The sequence below is a fragment of the Myripristis murdjan genome, chromosome 13 (assembly GCF_902150065.1).
Source record: "Myripristis murdjan chromosome 13, fMyrMur1.1, whole genome shotgun sequence".
In the NCBI taxonomy this organism is placed as follows: Eukaryota; Metazoa; Chordata; class Actinopteri; order Holocentriformes; family Holocentridae; genus Myripristis; species Myripristis murdjan.
Window position 1 is genome coordinate 21,442,659 of NC_043992.1, and position 11,835 is coordinate 21,454,493.

The window sequence follows — 11,835 nt, forward strand, 5'->3', positions numbered from 1 at the left end:
TTTCAAATACGTACAACTTTGGCCAGACTCACATTGCCCAGATAATTACTGTATCTAATCGCCCGACAAAGAAGTTAGTTAAGCCACCAGCATAATTACAAAAACACAAATAAGCCTCTACCCTAACACACAAATGAGAACATCTCCTCACACCCAAATCACACACACACACACACACACACACACACACACACACACACACACACACACACTGAGAATGGAATGTGCCTTTCTGTATGCAGCACCTGCACTGTATTGCTACTTCAGCACCACGGTCAGAACAGAAACAGTTTGTCTTTTTCAGCAAACTGGAGATAATTCCCTGTTTCCCAAAAGGCGAAAGCAAATCACACACTTACACTCACACCCACATTCACACACAGACAAGCACACACACACACACACACACACACACACACACACACACACACACACACACACACACAATCCAAATACGAGTGGCCATTCCCTCCATTGCTGTCTCTCTCTACTTGGGACTCTCAGTTAATTGAACAATTACAAACTCTTCCAGGGACAAAAGAGCAAAAGAATCGCTTCTGTCTCTGATTGGCACATCCTTCACAGTCCTCTACTGACAACCCCATGCTCTCTCACCCTTCCCTAAGCTGGTTGTCTCTAGTCTCCCTCCCATCATTTGTCCTCTCAAACTCAAACTCTCTCATTCCTCCCTGCTTTTTTGTATTTCTCTCTCTCACTCTCTCTTCATCTTCCTCTCTTTCACTCTTTCACATTCCCCACTGACATTCCAAATTATGTCTGGGCTAATTAAGGCTCTGAAACACCAGTCAGGAAATAAACACTGACAGAGCAGAGGAAAGCCAGGGTGAAACGAAATGCACGCCATAACTGTAACCATCATGCAGATAGGCATATGCCGCTCTCTCTTTCTCTCTCTCTCTCTCTCTCTCTCTCTCTCTCACTCTCTCTCTTTCATGCAAACACACAGACACACTGACAGAAAACTTCTTCCACTAAGCAATGCAGGGACATACCAAACAAACAACAATCACAGGTCCAAAAATATCTTGAGTGAAAATACCAGCACAACGCAGAAGAGGAGGAGAGGAGAGGAGAGGAGATGGGAGAGATGTGACACCACGTAAGGAATCAGGTCCCTGGGGAATCCATCTGAATAAGAGTAGCTCTAACCCCACGCATTGTCACATCTAGGCTGCTGTCTACACTCAACACACACACACACACACACACACACACAAAATATTCACTAATATTTACATAAAGCAGCTGTAAACAACAGCTACAATGAATTCTGTTCTTTTTTAAGAGTCAATCAAAGGTTCTACAAGTGTCATAATAAGTTTTTATAGCTTATGATATATCTCTTAATGAAGTTAATTAGGAACTGTTATGTCATGCTTGAGATTTTAATCAGGCTATTAGAATGTAGATTTATGTGTTGTTTTGCTTGTCTTAATAAGCACACTTTGCTGCATTATAGTTTGCATTATGTTGTACTGAGAGTTATAGATGAACACCTTAAGATCAACGTTCACTCTTCTAAGCTTTCTCATATTGGAGCCTGACTACAGCACTGAGAGCAAAGCCAATTCCAGTGACAGGCCTCGCAGATCATTTACAAGATACCAGTTCATAATCATTGTCATATCACATATCACAGTGTGTGCTGCTTGATCAGTGTGTCACTAAGCCAATTAAATAAACCTTTCAGGTAGAGTTAAATTCATGCTGATGAATGAAGTAAGGTAGGTGAGTTTCATCCAAATGCTACACATATCCAAAGCCAGCGCTGACAACACAGATGCGACAGAGTCAAAGTAGACATTTTGTGTCAACAGACAGGAACATAATGACAGATTCAAAATGGAGATGCAGAGAGTTTTCCCCAGTTAAAATAAAAGTAGTATCTACAAACACTGTACCTTTAACAGGCTTGAGTTCAAAGTCTTCATGTTAATGACAGGAGTTTGGAGGACTTAACTGAGACCAGACCTATACAGAGAAGAAGTTGCAACCCCCGAGGTCCCAGTCAACATGATGATTGAGCAATCAGTTTGATGAGATGCCTCAGTGTCAAAGAAAGAGAGGAGGAGGAAAAAAACAGGAGAGAAAAAACACAGGTAGAGGTAAAAGTGAAGAGGAGACAGAAAGATGTAGAGGAGCACACAGTGCATTTACCGTGCTAAGTCATGCCAGCACCCAAACCTCAAGAGACAAGTTGAAGGAAAGGTTAACTCAAACATCACCGGTACAATAGAGAAAATTTTAGCAAGCTGTGCATGTTTACATTTAACACAAATTCAGTATTTCGCCAACTTTCTTTGCTGCCAGATGCCACCATTTCCACCAAAATATAAAATCACTTGGAGATATGAGTACAGGATAACAATAGGATTTATTGGGACAAAACCAATCAGCATGTTATGATGGGACAAAACCAATACTAATTTGTGGATCATTATATCATAATGATGGGGGATGAGGCTGGGGTGAGGTGGGGGGGGGGGGTTAAAATAATGTAAGGTTATTCAAACAGTATTTATTTAGCTATTTATTTATTTATGTAGGCATGCGGAGGGGGGACTGTTAAAACAGATGCATTTTAATTTTAATCAAACTGAGTGCACACTGAAAATGCTGATCATACAGTCCATAACCTCTTGGTCAGGCAGCGGCAGGGTTTGTGTGTGTGTGTGTGTGTGTGTGTGTAAGTGAGAAGGTGAGAGAAGGGACACTGCAATGTTGTGCTCTGATGAGGCAAGAGATAAGCCCAGAGAGCACTGGGAAAGTTTCTGTACATGAACAAAAGCAAATAGGCTTGAGGTAATGCAAAAATGCTAAGAGAGGCTTTATATGAAGGTGACAACCGCTTGTTAACTTAACGATTATCAAACATACAAAACACAAAGAAAATGCATATGAAAGCTCACAGGTCTACTTATTTATGATCAAAACTGTAGATTGTTGTGGACTACAGAGGGGCCTTCTCATTTATTAGGGAAATTTGTGGGTTGCTACATATGCTCCATCTAAGCTTACACAACTAAGGAGTATTAATATCCTGATACAATGGAGGATCATCAACCTTTGTCAACCTATACAGCAAACTGCACATCAAGCCCATTTAAAAGCAATGTGTGCACTTGATCCCCTCCAGAGAAATTCACAAATGTCTAGAGACATCAAAATAGCATCATATTTTCCCACACTTAAATTTACACCAAGTATAGAGAAAATTAAATAAAGCCATGAGAATATGTATTTCTACAACCACATTCAATCCTCAGCTGTTTCAGGATCTGTTTAAGATGGAGGCTTACACTGTTTGCTCCTCAAATTTATTCATGTTAGTATATAAAAATATACACAGCAACAAAGCGAAGCAGCTGGGGGTTGTTGGAGAAAAAATCAGTAACTATAGTAATAACTATGTGAGTTGGTAACTGTAATTGCAAACAATGCCCATCTTGATCAGTACAACTGAATAGTGATGTATGTATATATATATTTTCATCTCAAATAAAATATATAATATATCTATTTTTTTTTCAAGTGACATCTCCTTTATAGTAATTGATCTGCCTTATTCTATATAATTTAAAAACGGTAATACAGTATTTGATTCTAGTAAATAAATAAACAAATATAAAAATACTGAGATAAGTGGAATACATGGGAAAGTATCTCATACCACTGGCAGATTTTTAACTTTGTGTGTGTGTGTGTGTGTGTGTGTGTGTGTGTGTGTGTGTGTGTGTGTGTGTGTGTGTGTTATGCGACTTTTAAACTGAAAATATAATTAATGGTCTTTTATGGTGGACATTTCTGCATTATATTATTATTTCACTCTATTCATCAAGTAATCAATAAATCTGAGCGCCTTTTTGTCGCCCTCCTGTGGACGAAATTCACACTGCTACTGTGGGGGACTAAGGGATTCAGATGCGCAACCCTGCGAGCGGCTCCGAATCACATGTTGATTCTCTCACTCACTTATTCTGTTTCTTCTATGAAAAATACCCAAGGGGACAGTGTGTTCACATCAACAGCTCAGATGAAAATGGCTATCTTTTTGACTCATTTGGCATTTTCCTCCATGCAGTCTCACTAGACAAAGCAGCAACTTCCACTTGATTCGGTTTGGCATCGCGCCCTCTGTGTTTTGCATTTTCAGATTACACCCGAAATATTCTAGGATCAGTGATGTAGTGGCAAATTAAATGGTGGGAAAAATATAAGACCCAGTTCTTGAACATTATAGGGCAAGCCTCCACCATGTAAATAAATATTATTCCCCAATAATAATAATAATAATAATAATAATAATAATAATAATAATATATCAATAATAGTTTTCCCCTTACATAAGTCAGTCTGACTACAGACTTTCTTTGCATGATGAACACTACGAATCTACATGACAGATTTATGTCCGCCTAAAACCTGTGGATAAACAAAAAGGAGATGAACTGAGTTTAGCTGGGGTTTATCCTCCACTAGATCCCTGCCCACAGCGCTCTTGTGGTTCAGCAGCTTGTTTCTTCAACTCAGCATTACTTAATGATAGTTGGCCGCAGCTTCAGCATGCCATTAAACAACACACCAAATACACACCCCGTGTGTAGCGCGCTACACACACGCTTCCGTGGCATCAACCCTCTTATCATTTGAATGGAGTTTGTTTTTATTAAGAAGGCTATACCAGACGCATAATCACTATACATTGATTTAACATTACCTTTACAATTAAATTCTTCACTGAAATTACAGAATAAATATATGCACATTTTTCTTCAAATCTTTGTGAGAGAAAACATTAAAAGTGCCTCCTACAAAGCCGTTAGTGGGTGACGATGGGGGATCCAGGAGCAATGGAAGGGGTTCTTAACAAAGTGCGTGGAAATATCCAGAAAACCTTGAGCGTCGTCTTATAATAATATTCACAAATGTTTTACCATCCGTGCGTCGGCGCGTCCTTTTTACGAGAAGCACCCTGATATAGACAGTAGTCCTCGTTAATAGTAATAACCATATTAATAAGATATAAAAATTAAATAGAACACTGAACTGTAAATGCGTTGCAGTATCTCTATTCATAACGTGAAGTGATAGTTCTGAGCAAATCCCCCTCGCTTCCTGCACCGAAGCGAGTGCATGCAGCAAACTGCAATTCATTTTAATATATGTATTTTTTTCTCTCTTTCGATTATTTCCTACAAACTTAATGTGCACGGCCTCCGGGTATTTGTACATCCTGGTTAGGGGTAAAAGAGACAGAAACAAGAGCCCCAAGTCAGAGAGACGTCCAGCTCCCATGCGTCTTGCGCGTGTTGGTAACTCCATAAAAACGGGCTCGACTCGGTGATAATTCAATTTTAGGATGCTTTGTTTTTTATTCCCCGGAGCCCCTCTCATCCTCCTCCCGCTCTGTCCTGGGCATATAGACACACTTATAGATTATAAAAATAACGGCTGTTGACATTGCTGGCTACTCTGAAAAAAGGCACTTCATTGAAATATCTGAGAATGGCCTCTCCTCCGAAGCGATTTGGGAGGGTGAGGGGTGGGCGGGCTGTAACTGTAATATAATATTTCACATCATGCTGCTTTTTCAGGTTCCTATTTTTCATATATTTTGATTTGGGTAATTTTTGTTTTGAGTGTGTGATAAAAAGGTGAGTGTGTTGTTTTTTGTTCTCCGTGGGCGAGCGATGTTAAAACCGATATGATTTCTCCAAGACTTCGAGGTAATCCGGCTTGGTTTGAAGTTTGGCCCTTAACTCGAGGTAATCGCTTTGGGACGGGTCGGGGTAGCACCCCTTCCCCGCCGTGAAAAGCAACGTCTCCTTCAGCCGCGCGTCCTGCTGCAAGTCTGGGTATTGCATGCCTGGGGGGTGTGCATGCGCCACGTGCATGTCCTTTAGTTTGGGGACTGTTCCATAGAGACAGTCTACAAAGCCCACGGTTGGCGTGGGTCTCTGGCTGTCAATCACTGTAGGGCAGAGCCCGCCATTTTCATGAAATCCTGCGAGATCAGCAGTGGTGTGGTTGACCGTGACGATGGTGTTGAGTTGAGAATTGGAGACAGCCAGGGTCCACTCTCTCTCTTTCTCTAACAAGGTTCTGTAGTTACTGCTGCTACTGGTGCTATTGTCTTTCTTTTCTGAAAACTGCCCCCCCTCTTCCTCCGCTATCTCTCCCTCTCTAGGCTTATAGATAGGGTTGTTACACATCTGAGTCACAGGGTGGGGAATGTAATCATACACGTGACCATGGGCATGTGTGTGGCTTGTGTGAGTGTGTGTGTGCATGCTAGGCGCTGGTTTCTCTGGCGTGCCAGTGTTGCCGGCACTGCTCTGCCTCGGTGGGTCCTCGAATATCCGGCATTGCATCTGGATCCCTGTCAGATCCACCTCAGAACGCTTACGGAAAGGCAGCTTCTTCCTTCGCCGGAGAACAAAGGCAAAAAGCCCAGCAGCTACAAACACAGCGGAGATGAAGAGAATGAGGAGGCTGAGGATGAGAACAGAGAGCGGTACGGCCCCTCTTACCCCAGCCTCCCCGAGATCAGAGCTCCCTGTGGTGAGCTCATCCCCGCCAGGAAGGACCGGCGAGGGACCCGAGGAATATTTGAGCTCAGGGCAGATGACCTCAACCTCCAGAGAACGCAGGTCCTTCCCGAAGGCAAACTCAGGTGTCTTGCAGATGACATCTCCAACAACAATGACAGAGGACAGCTTTTCTAACCACTGCTTTAGGGGGATAATATCACAGGAACAATCCCAGGGGTTCTGATGGAGGTCGATTTGGACGATGGAGTCTAGGTGCTCCAGAACACCACGCACAGGGAGGGAAAGGAAGTAGTTGTTGCGGAGATTGAGGCGAGCCAGGTTGGTGCCAGCGAAGGCATCAGTTGGGAGGGACCGTAGAAGGTTGTCATTGAGGAAAACCAGCTGGAGACTTGGCATTAGAGAGAAGGAGGCAGGCTGTATCTCACGTATGACATTATACTCAAAGTAAAGATAACTCAACATCTGAAGCCCCCTAAACATCCCTGGGGTCAGTCTCTCAATGTCATTCCCATTCAGATATAAGCTTTTCAAGTTGGGCAGGTTAATAAAGGCGCCCTCCTGCACATAGGATATCCTGTTATTCCCTAAATGCAGTAAATCCAAACTTGAGAAGTTCCAGAAATCCGATCGGTAGATTTTCTGTATTAGGTTCCCACTGAGATACAATTTCTTGGCATTTAGGGGTCGTGGCAGGAGCTCAGAGATGTTGTGAAAGCCCTTCTCTTTACAGTTGACTGTTAGCCCCAGATCATTGATGTGAAGGTTGCAGATACATCCAGCCGGGCAAATTATGGGGATGGGAGGCCGTGTCTGGTAGCCAGCTATTGGGGGCTGGTTGATGCCTGGGTAAATGCTACGAGGTGTTGGGGGATTTTTCGTGGGCCGAGGCCGCTTGGTAGGCTTGAGATGCTTGTATTCCACAGATGAGGCTGTGTTGTGGAAAGAGGAGAGCATGGAGGAAGGTTTGGTGGGCCATGTGTTCTCATTGTTGAATGGAATACGGGGGATTCCCAGCTTGGCCTCAATCTCAGCATCAGAGAGCAACGGACAGAGCTCACTGCGTTTGATTTCCCGTAAGTCTTTCCCATGGAAGTGGAAGGGGTACTCGCATGTGATCTCACCCACCAAAGCTGTGTAAGGGATTCTCTCCAGCCATGTTTTTAGCTGAACAATCTCACATGCACAGTTCCATGGGTTCTCCTCCAGCTGGATCTCCATTAAACTTCGCCCAACATACTCCAACGTGCCCTTATATGGCAATGTCTTTAGTCTGTTTCCTCTCAGGTCCAGATGTGTGAGTGACACTGACCTGAATAGATAGCTTGGGAGCACAGGGATCAGATTGTCATTCAATATCAGCACTCTCAATTTGTGAAGGTGCCTGAACGCACCACTTTCAATCCGTTTGATCACATTATAGTCCGCCTGGAGATACTCTAAGCTCTCCAACCCAAGAAAAGTGTCGTTCCGGAAAACCTCTAGCTTGTTCTCGTGGAGGAACAGCCGTTTGAGGATCCCTAGCCCATTGAACGCTCCAGCGTGGATATCTTGCAAGGCGTTATTACCCAGGTTAATAGATATGGCATTGTTGAGGTGGAGGAAGCTGTTAAAGTACAGCTTCCTCATGGAGTTCCTCTGCAGGTTGAGCTTGAAGGGCCGACTCCATATCTGGGAGATCTGGCTGACATTTGTAAATCCTTTGCTGTCGCAGTGGACGTGGAAGATTCCCTCTTTGACCTCGCAGTAGCAGGGCTCGAAGCAGGGCTCGTCGATCTCCTCTGAGTCCTCCAGTAGTGGGATTGGGGTGGTCCATCCTAAGGCTATGGTGCTCAGCAAGGTAACCCACAGCATCCTCGCTGACACCCAGGGGATGAAGTCACGGCTCCAGGGACAGAGCCACTTCACAGCACTGCAACAAAGGAAAGAGAGGGAGCGAGAGATATATTGGGGGAATATATATATATATATATATATATATATGGAGAGAGAGAGAGAGAGAGAGAGAGAGAGAGAGAGAGAGAGAGAGAGAGAGAACAGTGAGGGAGGATAGATAACACACACACACAGACACAACACACACACAAGCATCACCAGAGAGTGAAGTTTAAGTTGAGAGACAGGGTAAGAGGGAGAGGGGGGTGAGAGAGTTTTAATTGCAGTGTAAGGGAGAGCAGCTTTGAAATGAATACCAATTACTAACAGAATGGCATTAGAGACTTTTAATGTTGCAACATTCCTGGGTAGTTCAAATAAAATTTAAACTCAGCACTCGCGGATGGGTGATATGATATCCAGCAACGCAAACAAATCTCTCCTTTCAGACATTTAACGTCACCACATAGAGGGAATCGCCATTTATTATAGCGCAGATAGTAAGGTCGCAATAAATCAAACTCAGAGATGGTTATCGCCATGAAGACACGAAGGCAACAGCAGGTGGATGAGGTTAGTGGGGAGGAGAGGCCGTCCACAATCTGTATTTATTACATAACATGAACCTCGACCCCCCGTTCTGCAAATGAGGGTCTAGAAAATTGTTATGAAAATGAATGACGGTGAATCTGTGAATATTAATCAGCCCTTTGACGCCGGCAGAGGTCGGGAACGGTAGTATTTCTGTCAGCGTGGTGACTCTTAAGAGGACGATATGGAGGGATTTGAAGGGAGTTATTACAAACACACGTTGCGTTAATATGAACCTAAAGCTATTTATACTGTCATTCTAGCCCATGAAAATATTCCGACAACATTACTAAACTGTCCCACAATTTATAGGCAATAATAGCCTACTCACATTGGGTTACCGATAGAAAAAAATATTTTAAAATCTATGTTTAAGAAAATATTCCCCATAGAGACTTTTCTTCTTTTGGAGACTAAGTATCCCATATATGCATATACGTCTGTGGATTCCGACCTTCACGGGAATGGCAGAGGCTACTTCCCTCAGGCGTATTCTGGGGTTAAATGTCTGACATCTAAACCACGGGTTATGATCGGGGAAAACTGAATAGTTAGAAATAGGCGCTAGGCCTACCCTTTGCCAAAAATAAGTGGGTTCCTCGCTTGATACAACTCCCGCTGGTTTTCCTAATCGGTGATGCCATCGGGGATTAGAGAAACAGGGACACTGAAGAGAGAAAAGCGCAGTGGGCGAACCTGCTTTTTGCTTTCGCCCCGTATTTTTAGTGGATCGAAAAATGGCTGATGAAATCTGGGCTATTCATGGAAATGGGTGAAACATGAAACAAAACTATAATCACCATCATCATCATAATCATCATCATCATCATCAACAACAATAAAGGTCCTTAGACTTTCGTCAGAAAAGAGGTGATCGAAGGTTCTGTTCACTACCACCATAATGTTAAGTGGTAAAAGCGCGCGCGTGTGCACGAACGCACACACGCACGCACACACACACAAACACACACACACACACACACACACACACACACACACACACACACACACACACACACACGGTCACAACCACAAACGGACACCGACGCAGACACAAGCACAAGTGCACACACGACCTAGCCATCTGAATGGCGCACTTTGTATGTCTTTGCTTATGCGTTAGGATTTTTTCACACACACACACACACACACACACACAGAGAGAGAGAGAGAGAGCTGTCCGTTCAAACCGAGGTGCTGAGAATCCAGAGGCAAAACGCAGGGAGCCCTTCTTGAGCAAAGTCTCTGTCCGTGGTGCTGAAATCACTCCCAACACAGCGCGGCGAAAGAAAAATAAAAAACAAAAAACAACGAAACCGACGTTGTCATCCGACAGGGAAAAAGAAAAACATATATCTCCAATGCTATGTGTTGTCAAATGCCTTCAAATGCACTGACATAACGATCCTTGTGCACCATGTCCTTGCACATGTAAAATCCTCTTGTAGTTCCTGCTTCCCCGAATTTCGCATCCATGACAGGGATCAAAAAGCGCAGGCGGGATGGAAAAATAACGTTATAAAAAAAGATGTGTGCCATATATTATATCCCTGGGGTGGTGTATTAAGTCGGGTGGTATACCTACTTAGTTTAGTGGGATTCCAACTTCACATATCCTTCTGCTGTTTGTCCGGTTGATTCCCGGTGCGTCCCGTTTATGGTCCCATACCGGGCTGTGTGTGGGAGAACGAGAAACGGGAGGTGAGAGATAGAGTGTTAGGGAGGAAAAAAAAACAGGGGTGGGGGGCGCATGGGAATGAGCCACGGGTTTACCACAAAGCTGGAGAAATTTACCACAGAACCGTCCTAGCATGAATTAAAAGTGGTGTCCATCATTAATAGCAATCGCACTCACACTCTCTTTTATGAGTATTACGAGATTTCATTACCAATCATGAGTTAATACCAAATTAAGGTAGTGGGTGAGGCTGGCATCCAAATTTAACGGGTTTCAATCGAATCAAAACGGTCGAGGAATTCGTCCTCACTAAAATTGAAATTGTCAAAAACAAACAAAAATAACACTGCTGTCAGTACAGTGGACAGAGCAAAGCGCGTACTGAAATACATGCCAAGCATAATGCAGTTGCCTTTCGTCGTGACATTGGCAGGAAAACTGCGAATAAGGAACAAATGGCTATTGATCAGTCAGCTGGATCCTCGCTATCCGTTATTCTGGCTATATGGAGAGCGCTCGTTCTCCTTTTCAAGTCAGTGGCTATGCAGAGCCCGACACGCATCTCAAACATAGATATCTGCATAGGGTTTCCCTTATGATACACACATGCACAGTCACAAATATAGCTACTCACCATAGTTTCGTTCTGGAATTGAAAAGCATCAGGAAAAAAGACCACTAGTTTGAATCTTGTTAGATCTCTCCTCTGCTCGCTCGCTCTTCTCTCTCTCTCTCTGTCTCTCTCTCTCTCTCTCTCTCACTCTCTCTCTCTCTCTCTCTCTCTCTCTACCTCTGTCAGCGGTTGAGGCAAAAGAGAGGAGAGAGGAGAAATGAAGACGTGATAGGAATGCAATCTCCCCCACTCTCCCTCTCTCTGACTCTAACTCTCTCCCTTTTCTCGTCTCCTTTTTTTCCTCAGCAGTTTGCTTAAAATGCAAGTCCTCGGCTTTTACCCATCCGCTTCCTCCTCCTCCTCCACCTCCTCCTCCTCCTCCCCCTCCTTATCCTCCACCTCCTTCTCCTCCTCCGCCCAGGCGAGCGCTCAACAATAGTATAGCCGGGTTAGAGTGCGCTCTTCGCGGCTTCAGGACCGTGTCTCTGTCCGGTACAGCAGCAGCAGCA

At 43.8% G+C, this 11,835-nt stretch overlaps 1 protein-coding gene across 1 annotated transcript; it reads right to left on the reverse strand.

Moving 5' to 3' along the window:
• Positions 1-4,352: 4,352 nt before the first annotated feature.
• slitrk3a (SLIT and NTRK-like family, member 3a) lies at positions 4,353-11,612 on the reverse strand. The gene is made up of 3 exons (XM_030067869.1): positions 11,348-11,612; positions 10,621-10,708; positions 4,353-8,481 (listed from the first exon to the last, which is right to left on the reverse strand). Exon 3 carries the CDS (start codon positions 8,421-8,423, stop codon positions 5,715-5,717), a length of 2,709 nt encoding a protein of 902 aa, XP_029923729.1. The 5' UTR covers positions 8,424-8,481; positions 10,621-10,708; positions 11,348-11,612; the 3' UTR covers positions 4,353-5,714.
• Between the last annotated feature and the right edge of the window lie 223 nt (positions 11,613-11,835).

Excerpts from the sequence above, each read along its gene's own strand:
- slitrk3a (XM_030067869.1), bottom strand. The coding sequence starts at position 8,423 with ATGCTGTGGGTTACCTTGCTGAGCACCATAGCCTTAGGATGGACCACC.